The following is a 16628-nucleotide window of genomic DNA, read 5'->3' on the forward strand; positions in this document are numbered from 1 at the left end:
GCTACCTGCTCCAGAGCAGAGTCCAACACCAAGCACCGGGCAGAAGAAGTTTTGGCAGCTCAGACCCAGTCCTCGCCTTTCTCTTCTCCCTTGAATAAAATGTCCGGGATACCACAACATGCTTCGTTTAAAAGGAACCAGATGGCAGGGGCGCGTGTTTGGGGGAAGTCAGGGCAGAGAGGGAATGTACAGCAACGGGCAGGGCAAGGCAGGCTGATCCCACGGCCGAGACGCTTGCTGTACGCGACAGGAGCGGGGCAGCGTGGGGTTGGCAGCTCGCGTAGGGCACCCTCCTCATCCCGCCTCTGCTCGGGACTCCTATTTGGAGAGTTTGCTGATGACACGAATGAGGGCTCCGTTCTCGTCCTTCAGCCTTTGGTTGTCCGACTTCAGCTCCGTCAAAATCTGTGAGAGACAAACGGGAGGTGGGATCAGAGCTCGGCACCGGACGGACAAACTCCGACGTCCCAGCCCCTGCACCCGCGCTGTTAACGCTGAGCATCTCTGCAGGGTTTTCACAAGGCGTGGGGGGTTGAGCACAGCAAAGAGCCCCTGGTGAGCAGCGACGCCACGGCCCCAGCGCCAGGGAACCGTTTCTGAGCCGTTTCACCCCAAACCTGCTCCCAGAGGCTCGTGAGGGCTTGGCAGAAAACGCTAAAGCTGCTTTTCCTGATTGGTTTTTCCATTTGGCCAGGACCAGAGGGGAAAACAAGGGCCTGAAATGCTCACTTGGGGCTGGACCTTGCAAAACCTCTTCAGAACAACCCAAATTTCCTCGGTATCCCACAGGTGTTCAATGCAAACCAGAGGCCTGGACACACTGACATGGAGACACCTCCTCGGTTCTGTTTAAGGCTGGAGCTCAACCAGGGGCCACAACACAGACAACAGCCACAGCTTTTAGTTGGAAATGGGACGAACCAGCTTTGACAAGGCCTTTCCAGCATCTCTCATTGGCAAAACCCCTCCCGACTCCTCCTGCTATGGGGCTGACCTCCACTGGACCGTCCCCAGACACTGGGGACTGCAGGATCCCGTGCTGTGGGGGTGACCTCCATGCACCATCCCCAGCCCTTGGGTACTGCAGGACCCCGTGCTCCTGTCTGGGTGTGACACCGAAGGTGCCAGCAGCCCCAGGGGCCATCAGCTCCGATCTGGAACAAGCCAGGGGGTAGTGGGGTCACGACACTTGTGTGGGCTCCGCAATGGCTCGAGGAGGGGCTTCGAGGAGCTCCCCCAAATTCAAACCCCACTGAACTTTCTTCTAAGCTGGAGCTTCAGCTCTGACCACAACTCCTGCCCCAAGGTGCCCAACTCCATCCCCACTGATGCTGGTGGAGAGGAGGGGGCAATGGGAGCATGGAGGGATACTGGGGTAAAACAACGTGATGGGGTGGCCAGAGCTCCAGTTTGTGACGCTCAGAGGCGTCTCACTGGACCCCACTTGTTAACTGGGAATGTTACGTCACGTATCGCTGGCTGAAGGCTGGGTGTTCACTGCTTTTTACCAAGTGTCAAATCTCCAAGGTTTTCTGAAGGAAGCATGAATGAAGGCAGCAACAGCAGAAACTGGCACCTGTATGGCCCCCTCCGTCTGCTGACGGCCTGCAAGTTCAGGCAAATGTTTTTATCCTTGCTGGATTGGAAGGGGAAAACCAAACCAGAACTGGATGGCTATGGATAAACTCCTTAAGTTGTGGCAATTTCTGTGGAGAGCTGATTCTGTACAGCACGTTACCTGTGGTCGTGTGCTGCTCCCTGCCTCAGCTTCTGCGGAGGGGAGGTGAGCACTGCTCCTTCAGCAGCAGCTGGGAGTCGTATGACCCCGACCCCGTGTGACAGGGACATCACCACAGGGCTGTCACCACATTACAGATCTGCTCATGGCCAAACCAGAGCCATCGCCCAGCACCAAAATACTCAGAACCCCCCAAAACCAGGGAGAGCACCCGTTTCATCCTGCACCCTCTGCTTCCTCCCGAGCTTCGTGCACTGCACAGCACGGTGCTGCCCAGTCCAGTGCACTGGGATGGTTCAACTCCAACTGGGTCTGCTGGGGGACGGTCCCTGTCCTTTCCACGCCACTGCTGGCGCACCCCTGCAGCCCCCAGTGCCTCCATCCCTGCAGTGACACCAAGGTGACCACTCACTTTGGCAGAGACAGCCCCGTCACAGCCTCCCAGAGAGCAGCTGCCCTGTCCTGTAACCCCACTCCATCAGATTGCAGTGAAGTTCTCCAAAAACTACAACTCAACCTCACAAATTTACATCCCCCCCGGGCCATTCCCCATTTCAAAGCAAAGCAGCCTCAAGTGACGTGAAACAAACTGCAGGTGAAGCCCAAAAACTGGAGCTTCATCAATGTCCCATCTCCATGGAGAGGAGGGAGGTGGCACAGCCCGCGGGACGGGGACGCTGACCGTCCCTGATGGCAGCAAGTGAGTTTTGGGCAGAGGCTGGTCCGAGCAGCACCCCTGCACTACCTGTGACACTGGAGAAGGTGGCATTTCCAGAATTACCTGGATTTTGGAAAATGAGATGAGTAGTAAATCTGTCTACTAAATAAGCAGAGCAATGAGAAGCAAATGAGTCTAAACCAGTGACACTCCTGCAAGCTGTGATGTCGAGGTGAGACGGGGCACACAGGTACCAGCGACATCCTGTCAGACCCACCGAAAGAGCTGAAAATAAACCAGCAGGGCTTGCAGAAACACGGCTCTTCTCCATCTGGACACCAGCAGTAAACTGCAACTGCAAACCTATGAGCAATGTGGGCTCAGCCCCCGCGCCCCCGCCAGCCTGCAGGAGCGACACGGCCGTGTCAGAGCAGAGGCCGTTAGCAGGGCAAAGCCACAATGCGAGCATTGCCCAGGAGCAGAGCAGAGCGGTGACTGCCGGGGCGGACACAGCACCTCCCTGAGCCTGGGAACACTTCTGCTCAGTTCTCAACACACGAAGGGAAGGAGAGCGACTGAACCCATCGCTTGGGAGAAGGTGGGAGCTGGGGAGAGGTTCAGGAATGCTGCTGCAGATTTAAACCAGGAGATGGTGAGATCAGTGAACGCTGATCATTTATCATTGAACATCGAACTATGGATCACTGAACATTGATCACTGATCATTGAACCACTGATCACTGAACATTGATCACTGAACATTGATCATTGAACCATTGATCATTGAACCATGGATCACTGAACCACTGATCATTGAACATTGCTCATTGAACACTGATCACTGAACACTGATCACTGAACATTGATCATTGAACATTGATCATTGAACATTGATCACTGAACATTGATCATTGAACATTGATCACTGAACATTGATCACTGAACATTGATCATTGAACATTGATCACTGAACATTGATCACTGAACACTGATCACTGAACATTGATCACTGAACATTGATCATTGAACATTGATCACTGAACATTGATCATTGAACATTGATCACTGAACATTGCTCATTGAACACTGATCACTGAACACTGATCACTGAACATTGATCACTGAACATTGATCATTGAACATTGATCACTGAACATTGATCATTGAACATTGATCACTGAACATTGATCACTGAACACTGATCACTGAACATTGATCACTGAACATTGATCACTGAACATTGATCATTGAACATTGATCACTGAACACTGATCACTGAACATTGATCACTGAACATTGATCATTGAACACTGATCACTGAACATTGCTCATTGAACACTGATCACTGAACCCTTGCTCATTGAACATTGATCATTGAACACTGATCACTGAACATTGATCACTGAACACTGATCACCGATCACCTGCACAATCCAGTCCCTGGAGCACCCAACAGCCCCAGCCCATCCGTACCCACGTGGGCTGGAGCTGAGACTCGCGGCAAGGGGGAGCCACAATTCCCCAGGTTAGTTTGTTCCCGCGGTTAATCAGCCCTGCTATAATTTGTGTGCTAAGAATAGATGATTTCATACCTTAGTGCCACTTCCAGCCCATGAGAGCACGCTGCTTTTTCCTTTTTTTGAAAAAATAGCTATGATGTCTGAAGGGACCCAAATATCCCTACTAACCTGCAAAAGGCAGGTAGGGCCCAAAGAAAGCAGCATTTACAGCTTTATTTTAGCACTGAACCAATGAAGTAGCAAGAAAGGATGTAATTCAACTGCGCGATGAGCGAGGGCAGCTTACGGGAGGCTTGTCCTTGGCTTTCAAACACCGACTGCTCTGCAATGCATTTCAAACAGATGAAAAGAGAAAGTGCATCTGCTCGGCCCCCATCACTTCCCCTGCCACAAAAACCCCAAAAACTGAACTCGGATTCTCTTTAAAATGAAGGAAGGGACTTGTTCTCTGCTCAGGTCACCAAGAAATCACTTTCCTGTCGAAAACGTGCACTTTTCATAACATCCCTAGAAACTGATTAGATTGTGCATGCTGACTTTGGATAATCTTATTTTCTGGGAGCCAGCTTCTCAAGAAGAATTGCATTATGAGCACACACGTAGCATAAAACATCCACTTTGAGGTAAGGTAATGGAAAGGGCAAACTCATGGGCACCAAGAAGCCCCCATTTTCCAGCGTTAAGCCGCAGGGAAGCAGCTGATCCATCACTCAGTGGCCATCTCAGCAACAACCACCCAGCTCCACACCTCTGTGGCAAGGCAGGGAGCGTGTCCTCCTGCTTCTCAACAAGATGGGAGCCATGGATGGGAGACACAACAGAGAACGGATGGAGAGCAGCCCCGAGGAGAAGGACTTGGGGGTGATGAGGAGCTCAACATGAGCTGGCAATGGGCACTCACAGCCCAGAAACCAACCGTGTCCTGGGCTGCATCACAAGCAGTATGGGCAGCAGGGCCAGGGGGGCATTCTGCCCCTCTGCTCTGCTCTGGTGAGATCCCCCTGCAGGGCTGGGTCCAGCTCTGGAGTCCCCAGCACCAGAAGCCGTGGAGCTGCTGGAGCGGGTCCAGAGGAGACCATGGAGATGGTGAGGGGCTGGAGCAGCTCTGCTATGGGGACAGCTGAGAGAGTTGGGGTTGTTCAGCCTGGAGAGGAGAAGGCTCTGGGGGGACCTTAGAGCACCTGCCAGGACCTGAAGGGGCTACAGGAAAGCTGGGGAGGGACTTTTTACAAGGGCAGGGAGTGACAGAGCAAGGGGGAATGGTTTTAAACTGGAAGGGGTAGATTTAGAGTGGATATTGGGCAGAAATCCTTCCCTGTGAGGTGTTGAAGCTCTGGCCCAGGTTGCCCAGAGAAGCTGTGGGTGCCCCCTCCCTGGCAGTGCCCAAGGCCAGGTTGGACGGGGCTGGGAGCAGCCTGGGCTGGTGGAGGTGTCCCTGCCAATGGGGGTTGCACTGGGGGGGCTGTGAGATCCCTTCCACCCAAACCACGCTGTGATTCTATGGTCTCATCCACAGGGACCAGGCTCCCCTGCTGTGGGCAGTTAGTAAACCAGAGTGAACCAGAGTGAACCAGCGGGGCCAGCACCGTTGGCCAAGCGCAGCAGAAGTCAGCAGGCCCGAGCAGGGGCTCAGCGAAGCCCTGCCCACAGCCGGGCAGTGAGCCCAAGCTTTTGGCTGGATCCTGTGCCGCATGCTGCGCTGGAGCCACAAGCTGCATCAGCCGCCCTGCAGGGCAAGGAGGCGAGGGGAAACGGCGGAGACCTGCCTGGAAGAGTGGAAGAGGGAGCGAGATGAGCCGGAGGGGACACAGCTACAGCTCCTCTGATTCGGAGGGCTTGGCAGGCAGGGAAAGTCTGGCCACGACCCGGGTCAGAGCCCTGTTCTCAGCCAGGAGCTGCTCATTCATCTGCCTCAGAGTGTGAATCTGTTTGAGCTGGTGGAGGTTCTGCAGAGAGCGAGAGGAGGGGACAGAGAAACACGGAGAGAAGACATCACGGAGACAAACGGGCACGGAAATGGGCGTTTAGTCCACAGGCAGGAACAGAAAAAGAAGAGAATAAAGGAGAAATTAGCGGCAGTGAGTGCTGGATGGGTATGGGGAAAGCCTCACCACACACTGAGGATGTTTTGGGAACCATCCCTTTCTCCAGGGGCTGCCAAAGCCTTTAAACTGTCAAATAAAGGGATTTCCCAGCACAGAGCAGGACAGGTTTTTGCAGCTTATTTTCCAGTTTACCCAGTTTGCTCCAGCAGCTGCTGGACCTGGGACCTGCTGTGAGAGCTACCACCACTGCCCACCGACGTGGGCTTTGACAGCACCACTGGCACTGAGAATTGGTTTAAAACTCCTTTTGCTCATGTGTCTCCCAAAACTAAAGCAGACTTGGGTAGCACAGAGAGATCAGAGCTCCACAGGGGATTTTAAAAGGCGCAAAATGAAGCCCCTGTCCCAGAGCAGACCATGGAGACACCATCCCTGTCCCTGCAGCACCTGAATGATGCCTCCTGGATCTGCCCAAAGGGCTGGGATGAGGGGGGGGTTCATCCAACTCTGCCACGGGGCTCGACTTCTCTCTGATCTCCAGAGGTGACAAGTCAGAACCTGACTCCTTTTCATGAGTTTGGATGGCAGCAGCGTGAAAACACAGCAAAAGGAACAACTGGGCAAAGGATGGGGTAGAAACTGAGCCCCAAAACTGGGGTGAGCACAGGTACAGCAGCAACGGGGAGACACAACATAAAAGCACTGAGGAAGATAAACGGGGCACGGGGAAAGCCAGGCAGACATCGACATTCCCACAAGGACGACGTTTTTCCTGGTGGTGCTAAAGCAAAGCCATGTGCAGATGCCAGGACACGATGAGGCCATGGAGCTGCTTTCTGAGCAGCATCTTGTCCATCCATCCTCCCCACAGCAATTCGGGCAGTGGGGCCACGTGAATGAGAAACCCCCTCCGTGGTGGGGGGAGCACAGCCAGGGGAATGCAGGAGGGGAAAAGTCTGTGAAACGAGCAGGTTTTGGTTCAAGTGAACAAATCCCAGCCCAGAACCAGGGCAGCTCCGCAAACCAACGCGCTCCTCCCTGCATCCTCTTCCTCGTGAGGCTGCAGTGGCAGGGAGGGGACGCAGGGATGGGTGCAGGGGAAGGGGACTCCTTTCTGCCATTGCATCAGCAGAAAGCGCTCAAAGGGACGTCCTTTGCCTGCCTGTCCTTTGCCAGGAGCAGCACGGGCAAACCTGCGGTGGCACAAGGCATGAACATCCACCCCATGGGCATGACATGGGCAAGGAACCTGCTGCATGCCAGGACACCCTGACAAGGGCTTGTTTCTGTATGAAAGAGAAGTGTTTCCTGCAGCCCCCGTCCATCGGCTTGGTCACCGCTGCCCAGAAGCGCCACCTCTGCTCCCTGTGGAGGAATGAAGACACCTTGTCCAAAAGCCTTGCAAAGCCAAGAGACGCAAGGCAGGAGGGTGCAGGGAGCCAGCAAAGGTGGGGTTTGAGTCCCCCGAGGTTGTCAGACTGACAAAGCAGCTCCTTGGGGTACACCAACACCGGGTAAACCAACGGGTCCTGAGACAGAGCCACGGCAGCAAACGGCAGCAAATGGCAGCGGGGCTTCAGGGACGTCTTGGCAGTGAGATGCCCCTTCCCAAATCTCAGCCATTGATCCATCACTAAACTCACCCGAGCTGTGCCTCTCCCTGTGCTTGGTGGGCACAGACAGACATCCCTTGTCTGTCCTGTGAGGAATCACACCCCAGATCTCAGCCATTGACCCCTAAACCCACCTGAGCTCCTCCTGTGCTCAGCAGGGACAGACAGACATCACCCGTCCGTCCTGTGAGGAGTCACACCTCAAATCTCAGCCATCAACCCCTGAACCAGCCTGAGCTCATCCTGTGCTCAGTGAGGACAGACAGACATCGTCTGTCCCTCCTGCGTGGGATCACCCAGGAGCTGTTGGAGGATGGGTCACAGGGGAAGAGCCATTTCTCTTGGTGGTATCACGGATAATAAACGTCCTCCTTTCTCACAGGGAACACACTGAGCATCTGGCAGGCAGCAAACACCAAACAGCTGCAAAACGGGGCGCTGAGCTACGCGGGATGGAAAGGATTGCGATCGCTTTAGGGACCAGCTTTGTTTTCCACACCTCAGCACGACCTGAGCAGCCGCAGCTCAGCCTCATGATAAAAAGGATCATTTATGTAAAAATATGTGTGTGCTGCAGGTAGGACAGAGCCTTCCTTTGGTCCAAGAAACCCAGCAAAGGCCGGGAAGCTGGGACCGAAGCCAAGGCAAAGATGCTGCCGCTGCGACTTCTTATCACCCTGCTGGACACCTGGCTCAGCAAAAGCAGGTCTCTGTTCAGCTGTACCTGCCTGCAAATAAAGGATTTGGTGCCTGCAACATGAGGGGAAATCAAAACGCCCAGAGCACGCATGGTGCACAGCCAGGAGGTGCAGAGCTGTACGGCTCCCGTGACCTTCAAGAAGAATTGCTGTGTTGAGTTGGGACCTCGGGCTCTTGGTGTGGATTTCGGTCCAGCACAAATGCTCCTTTTCTTTCTCCTTCCTCAGCCAAGTCGCTCATCTCCAGTCGCATCCTGCAGCCACGGAGGAAATGCTGGTATTGCTCCATCCCCTTCACAGGAGCGGCTCTGGCATCACAGAGTTCACCCCACTCCTCTCCGTTTTTCGATTGCTTCATTAGCAGGGGTTAAACTCATTAAAGAACAAAGCTCTTTACTGCTACAGCTTGAAGTACCGAGTGTTTCTAGCCCAGAAACCCAGGCCCTTCCCTGACCACTGCTGTGCCTCCGCGTTGCAAGAAATCAGCTGCAGGGAGGGGAAAGCCCTGGGCAGGACATCAGATGCACATGGACACAGACACCCTGGGACCGAAACGCTGGATGTGATCAAAGAGGAGTGGGGAGGAGTCCCAGAGCAGCACCATCAACCAGCACCCAATAACCTGGCATGTTTGGGTGTTTCTCCTCGCTGCTCCGCACCCTAAAGAAAAGGGGTGGATTTGCTTGGGTCGCTTTTCCTCCTGGTGCTGCTCAGCGGCAGTGCAAGAAACCAGAGTGAAAACCTAACCAGAATTAACAGATTTGCTTTCCTGGGTTGACTCTGGCACCGGGGATGAACAGAGATGCTCTGTGGTTACCTCACTGTAGGCAAACACAACCAGGCTGTCTCTCCTGCTTTAAGGCACGACGAAAAGTGGACACGGGAAGTGCTTGTCCAGTTCAAGGATTTTATCTTCAGAGACGTGTATCTATATTCTCCTTTCTATTGAGTGGCTGTGAAAGAGGACACGTCACAGCGCACTCAGGTACTCGCCACACGCTCGAGTTTTTGCACTTGTGGAAACGTAACCCCTTAGAAGAGATATTTTCAAATCTCATGTCTATTTATTCTAACAAAAGGACACTTTGGTTGCTCAATGCAGCAAGGACACAGCAGAGGAAAGAGCAAGCACCGCTCTCCAGGACCCGATGGCTCATCTGCAGGCAAAGCACAGGCTCCCTTTGCCCACGTTCCCTTCCAGCCACGCTGCTCCTTCTGCACCTTCTTGGCTCCCATCAGTCTGCAGCTCCAGACAACCCAAACCAGCGGCGCTTTGGCTGCGTCCAACACTTCCTACAGGCACCTTCTTTCAATAATTGCTTCCTGAACCAATATAAATGTTTCAGAACCCACAGGCCACTAGAGGACACCAATTTGTCTTTTTACTCCACGGGCTGAGCTGGTTTGCAGTGATCTGCATTGCTGGAGAAACACCACAACTGCTGCTGTCTGCACGTTCTCCTGAAGGCCAAATTTCTGTGATTACAGCAAGGCTTCTCTGGAGTTCAAGGTTATTACCTGTCCCGCGAACAAAGAATTTGGAATTTAGGCACATTCAGTCCTTTCTCCTTCCCCTCTGGCCAGCACATCCACACCTATCTTCTCCTCTGTGAAAGAACAGTAAGGCTCCACCAAACCCTTTGCTAGGTTTAGACTGGATATTGGGAAAAAATTCTTCACTGAAAGTGTGGTCAAGCACTGGAAGGGGTTGCCCAGGGCAGTGGTGGAGTCCCCATCCCTGGAGGAGTTCAAGAAGCCGTGGTGTGGCACTTGGGGACCTGGTTTAGTGGCCATGGTGGGGTTGGGTTGACTTGATGATCTTAGGAGAACTTTTTCAACCTTCATGACTCTGTGACTCGGTGCTGCTCACTGCAGTAGAAGATGCAGCACAAGCCAATGGTCCTTTCAGAGAGGTAAATAACAAAGCTTCAAACAGACACAGGAAGCTGTGACAGGGAATGGTTTCCATCAGTGCCCCATGCTCACAGCTCTCAGATGGGGCCCTTCTTTCTGCAGCAGCTTGGTCCCACCTGGGTAACACTCAAAGCGAATCAAAGTGCAGGGCACAGAGCAAAGGGGGGCATTCTGTGAACACGAGCGTTAAAATACAGCGTAAAATGCCGTAATGCTGCAAAACCAGTGAAGTTTGAGGTGTGCAGAGGAGCAAACCACGCCGCGCCCCATCAACCCTGTGCTCGCAGGGCATCTGGAGCAGAACCGTCCCTCGAAGCAACGCCACCAGAGAGAGAAGCGAAGGAGCGGCCGGTGGCCATGTCCGGTGACATTAAGACATGCTGCAAGTCACCGGGAAGCAAATTCCCCTTTGCTGCCACCTACTCCCTGCTGACACAGCCCTCCAGTCCATGCGCACAGAAACACAACCACGCTGTGGTTTTTGCTGGCCGGTGTGCGTGATCTCAAAAGCCAGCTCTGTCTTCTTACCCATCCGGAGAGAACCACGACGGCTTTGCCGGGGCCGCGGACGACTACTCAGAGCACAGGGGATCAGCACACTGCAACTCAGCGATGCCACAGAGGTTAGTTTCGGGAAGTGCTTGAGGAGAACAGCTTTCACCGCTCTCGGATCAAACAGCGTAACAAATTAAACATCTGGTGCAATCAGATGAACGATAATTGGCCGTTTTATTAGTATTTCACGTTTGGAAAACACGGCCATTAAGGTAAGTTCTGGCTGCATAAAGGAACACGCTCAGATGTAACACAAGTCCCTTCTCCACCTTTACTACTCCTGGGTGACAGCCCCAAAGACGCCAGTACGGAACACAACAACTGAGCAGACAGACGAATTGATGATTTCCTACCTTCATCTCCTCCTCCATTTCAGACAGTTTCCGCTCCAGGGCTCGCTTCTCCTGTTTACAAGGATTCATAACAGAGATGGTCATGAGGACTCGGAAGGAAAACAACACGTTTGGTTTTAAAGAAAAACAAGAGTATTTCTGTAGGAGCAGTCACTAAAACACCTCAAAGCACCGCACAGGTTACAGCCAGGAGCTGATCAGATGGGATGGGGCAGTTGGGAAACCTGCAGGCGATACCCACTGGGCCCGTTTCAGCAGACCCTGAGCTCTCCTCATGCCCCTTTGATGAAACGATGCCCCCACTCCAGTGAGCCCCCAGGACACGCTGATCTCACATGGTCTTTGGGGTTTGGAAGCAAAGCCCTGGGTTGAACTGCACCCCATGACAGGAGGCAATGGGACAACTGGAGAGAGTCCAGCGTAGGGCTACAAAGATGATCGAGGGAGTGGAGCATCTCCCTTATGAGGAACAGCTGAGGGAGCTGGGGCTCTTTAGTTTGCAGAAGAGGAGACTGAGGGGAGACCTCATTCATGTTTAGAAATATTTAAAGGGTGAGTGTCACGAGGATGGAGCCAGGCTCTTCTCGGTGACAAACAATGATAGGACAAGGGGTAATGGGCACAAACTGGAACACAGGAGGTTCCACTTCAATCTGAGAAGAAACTTCTTCTCAGTGAGGGTGACAGAGCCCTGGCCCAGGCTGCCCAGAGAGGTTGTGGAGTCTCCTTCTCTGCAGACATTCAAAACCCGCCTGGACGCCTTCCTGTGTAACCTCATCTGGGTGTTCCTGCTCCGGCAGGGGGATTGGACTGGATGAGCTTTGGAGGTCCCTTCCAATCCCTAACGGTCTGGGATTCTGTGACCTGCTGATCTCACATGGTCTTTGGGGTTTGGAAGCAAAGCCCTGGGTTGAACTGCACCCCATGACAGGAGGCAATGGGACAACTCACAGAGCCCATCAAATCACAAACAGCAAACAGGGAGTGGAGGCTGCAAATTCAGCTGCTCCAAGATTAATTTAAGGCTTCAAAGCTGTTGAGCTGACGGCTTTCAGTCTGTTCTAGAGATAGCCACACAGCTGGGCTCTGCCACCAGGGCTGGTGGTGGCCTCATGGACAGAGGGACAGACCTGGTCCATCAATGACTTCAGCATGAGAGGGCTCAGACCACCCCAGGGAAGGGCACTGAGCTGAGGAATGGGAGATGTGGGTCAGGACAGCAGGGACACGCTCTGCCCCACTCCACTGTCCTCTGCAGAGAAACGTGGGGCCAGGAGCGTGAGGAAAGCTCAGCTCCTGAGTGGCCGTGCACGATGGGCTCTGGGTCACGTTTTGTCCACAGCACCACTGCATCCAGGGATGCATCGCTGCAAAGTGCACAGGCTGTCCTTGGAACAGGGAATGCCACTGGCATGAGAGCAGTCTGGTGCGTTTTTTCTCTCTAACTCTCAGAAACCTGTATTCGTGGCTGCTGTGATCCTAATGCACCAAAAGTGATCACAGAGTCATAGAAAGTATTGGGTTGGAAGGGACCTTCACAGCTCCTCCAGTCCAACCCTGCAGTGAGCAGGGACATCTTGAACCACATCAGGTTGCTCACAGCCCCAGCAAGCCTGGCCTTGAACATCTCCAGGGATGGGGCCTGCACCACCTCTGGGCAACCTGTGCCAGTGACCGACCACCTCATGGGGAAGAGCTTTTTCCTCACATCCAACCTAAATCTGCCCTTTTCCAGTTTAAAACCATTACCCCTCATCCTATCACTCCATGCCCCAGTGAACAGCTCTTCCCCAGCTTTCTTACAGGCACCTTTCAGGTCCTGGATGGTGCAGGACATTGCCCCGGCTTGGAAGCAGGGCAGGGGTGGGAGGTGGGATGTGTGGTGTGTGTCTGTTCTCTGACCAAAACACTCTTTTTTCCCAAAGAAAAGCTCCACCCGTGTCATGACTCCCCCAGCAGCTCTGTTCAGGTGACAGTGACGGTTGCACAGCAGCACCACCCCAAAACAGCCCTTATTTTATAAGGATCAAAATATTTTAAAGCCTAATGGACCAACAGCCTCTTAGCGCGATGCCATACAATCTGTTGGACAGAAATCAGAACTAAGCTGATCTGCAAAGAGAGCAGAAAAGTCTGAGGCATCAGAAAGGTCAGAACACAATTATCACTGTAAAAAATATAACTTATCTTATAATTAACACTTTCCTTCAAGAAATTACTGTGCACTGCAGAGCAACACAAGGCAAAGACCCAGAAGAAAGCAGACACGTACCCTTTTCTCCATCTCCAGCATGCTGGACCGGTCAGAAGTTTTCTCCTGTTTCTGCTACGTAAATTAAAAATAGAAAGCTATTAAAACTGAGAGGCATTCACAAAGGCCTAGATAGCCTACAGATGCACTTGCCCGGAGAAAAAGCAGTCTTTACAGAATCACTCACACTTACTTCTGTGAAAATTACAGCCTCTTCTGCAGCGCCCTCCCTCCCAAGAGCTAAATCCTTTCCCACGCACTGGTTTTTCACGGGCTGGTGCTCGGTGTCTCCAGTCTAGGAACCAGTTTTTGCCTTACCTGGGCTGCTTTTTCCAACTTGGACTTGATGTCGGCCAACTCGAGCTGGGCTTCTTGCAGTTTCGCCTTCAACTTTTGATTTTCGGACAGGGCGCTCTCATATAACTGCAATAGGAAACAGAGATCCCCATTAACCAGGCCCCGTTCTGCCGTGTCCTCCGCAGCTGAGGGTTTGCTTTGCTCCCCCATGTCAGGAGGAGCAGGGCAAACAGCACCGGTCTGGATGCTTTACGTGCGTTTTCATAACTCATAAGAAATGAGAAAACGGCTGTTCAATTTTGCAGGGTGTTTAAACACAGCCAAGAGGCAGAGAAAAGGATGTTTTTAATTTAGGTAAACCACCACGCATAATAAAGCGCTGAGTTACGTGTGCTGGATGGATCTGAAGCTCTGGTTCTGTTGTGCTCCCAAGACAACACAGCCTGGTCGCACAAGTTTGAAGAAGAACAGAAAGGAGGAGAGTTTTGGGCCACTCCAAAATGGATTTTTTCCCTTCCCTTCCTTCAACCAAGCAGCATTTCCATTCCTGGACAAACCGGGCACACTGCCTGTCTCCTCTGACCCAATGAGTCCTGCAGAGCTGGGTGCTGCTCGCTGCATGGGGCTTTTCAGCCTCTGTCACTGCGGAACTGAGGTCATCCACAGCTCTTCACATTCCAAACAGTCTTTGCATTGATACCTGATGTGTGTGGCAGTCTGTACTGCTGCCTTTCAAGGATTACAATGAAAGTTTCAGAGATTATAGAAATCTGGACTGTCACAGCAGTGAAAATAATACTGCAGGGATATGCACGTGGGAGCAACAGGGCCTGTTCTTGCTCCTTTCAAATCCCTCCTGTGTTTCTCCCACCTGACTCCTCAACTCTTCTCCCCGCTTTCTTTGTCATAAATGTCACAGAATCACAGCGTGGTTTGGGTTGAAGGGACCTCACAGCCCCCCAGTCCAACCCCCATGGGCAGGGACACCTCCACCAGCCCAGGCTGCTCCAAGCCCCGTCCACCCTGGCCTTGGGCACTGCCAGGGAGGGGGCACCCACAGCTTCTCTGGGCAACCTGGGCCAGGGCCTCACCACCTCACAGGGAAGGATTTCTGCCCAATATCCAGTCTAAATCTCCCCTCTTCCAGTTTGAAACCATTCCCCCTCATCCTATCACTCCATCCCTTGTAAAAAGTCCCTCCCCACCTTTTTTGTGCCCCCCTCACCCCACCCCTTGTCCTTTTTTGCCCCTCTGATGCCTTTCTAAAAGGCTTCTAAAAGCAATGGAAACCTTTTCCATTACCACTTCTTGTTCTCCTTCTTTCCAAAGCCTCTCAGTGCAAGTTTCTGCAGCGACAGGCAGCTGCTGAGGTGCACACAGTGACAAGAATATGTTTATAAACACCTACTTTTTTGTAGTCCCTGTTGCTCTCCTCCTCTGCCCGGCTGCTGAGGGCCGACAGCCGGTTCTCCCTGCGGGCGTAGGCACTGGCGCGGCTGGAGGCACGGTCACTGTAGGAGTCGCCGCTGGCAGGGTTCGTGGCTGCTTCCAACCTGGAACGGGATGGAGATGGAGCACTGGGGTTGTGCTGGTGCTTGGCACAGCCGGGACAGCCCAACTGGGTGAACTGGAGGCTGTGGTGGACCCGGGGGAGCAGAGGCACTGGGACGGCTCAGAGCATCCCAGCCCCGCTTTAAAAACCAGAAAAAAATCTCAGCCCAAACCCCAAATGGGCAGAAACTCCCCATGAACCTCTCATCTGCACGGTGGGAAGAGGCTCCGTTTCTAATTGGGCACAGAGGGGTTTTTTCTCTGCGGAGCAGCTGTTAAATAATTTAGGGAGAAGGATGAGAGCAAATTGGTCCAGCAGCTGAGCTAAGGTGAGAACCGAATGGGCAGCAGCTTGGGCTGCTGATCTGAAGCACAGGGAAACCCCAAAGCCATACAGAAATACGCTGTCAATAAATAGTAAATAGAAAAAAACTCCAAAAAATAAACTTCTTACCTGGAAAGTCTTTCATGCTGAAAGAGGGAAAAAAAAAAGAAAGAAAAAGGGAATTAATAACAGGAATTAAAGGTTCGATTTGAAAACTGCAGAGCTACCAGCAGCGATTTCCCCCCTCTGATACCAGCACCCAACAAGCCAAACCGCATTATTTCTCAAGCCCAAACTGGGAACCACCGATCCCTCCCTCAATCGTTTCAACTCCTTCAGCTCCTCTGAAGCATTTCAGATCTCATTTCTTTTGCTAACCTAAACCCTCCTGTGCCTTGTTCTTCAAATCCCGGCTTCCAGGACTGAAATCCACTCCTTTGAACCAACACGAATCTACTGTTCGCCTTTTAAAATCAAATTGTTCTTCCTGGCTTTGATCAGTGCCCTGTGCACCGTGCGGGTGAGCGGGATGAATGGACCCTGATCCGCAGAGCTCGCTGCGTATTTGTGCTGAACATCAGGAAATCACAGATGGTTCTTTTTAAAATAAAGCTTCCCCGTGGTGAGATGCTGCTCAGAGAAGCTGCACGAGGAGCCTTGCAGCAGCCAGAGGGTGGACGTGGGGGTCCATCCACATCTACATCCACACCTCCCCATCCCTGCAGGCCCCACCGCGCTCACCCACCACCTCCTTCCCCGCATGGTTTCTCTTTGGCAGACATTTACTCAAATTCAAACTCTTTTTCAGTCCCTTGAACTGGAAATCAAGCCAAATATTCCCCTGCTATTTGTATTAGCAGCATCATTTCCCTATGTGAGCACAGCTGCAGGCACCGCCAGTGATGGCCCTCCATCCTCTTTAGTTTAAGTGCAAGAGTCAACACGAGGATGTTATGGAGAAGACGAGGGGTCAGCTTTTAGTGCCCAGATGCGGTGGTGGTGGAGTTTTTGCTGCCCAGACACACCAGTAAATCCAGTGCTGGCGCCTCGCTCGTGGCAGATTTGCTGCCTGCCTGGCACCGCAGAGCTTGAGTTCTCCAGACCTCCCGC

The 16628-nt window shown here is 52.8% G+C and overlaps 1 protein-coding gene across 1 annotated transcript; it reads right to left on the minus strand.

The window, feature by feature from the left end:
- Nucleotides 1-318: 318 nt before the first annotated feature.
- LOC104542141 (protein phosphatase 1 regulatory subunit 12B-like) lies at nucleotides 319-15664 on the minus strand (the record flags this gene model as incomplete). Its single annotated transcript, XM_010186358.1, has 6 exons — nucleotides 319-405; nucleotides 11095-11145; nucleotides 13367-13420; nucleotides 13664-13768; nucleotides 15051-15195; nucleotides 15648-15664. Coding segments are annotated over 6 exons (459 nt in total), but the record flags the coding sequence as incomplete, so codon positions are not given.
- Nucleotides 15665-16628: the final 964 nt, after the last annotated feature.

The sequence above is a fragment of the Mesitornis unicolor genome, unplaced genomic scaffold (assembly GCF_000695765.1).
Source record: "Mesitornis unicolor isolate BGI_N332 unplaced genomic scaffold, ASM69576v1 scaffold6846, whole genome shotgun sequence".
Taxonomy (NCBI): domain Eukaryota; kingdom Metazoa; phylum Chordata; class Aves; order Mesitornithiformes; family Mesitornithidae; genus Mesitornis; species Mesitornis unicolor.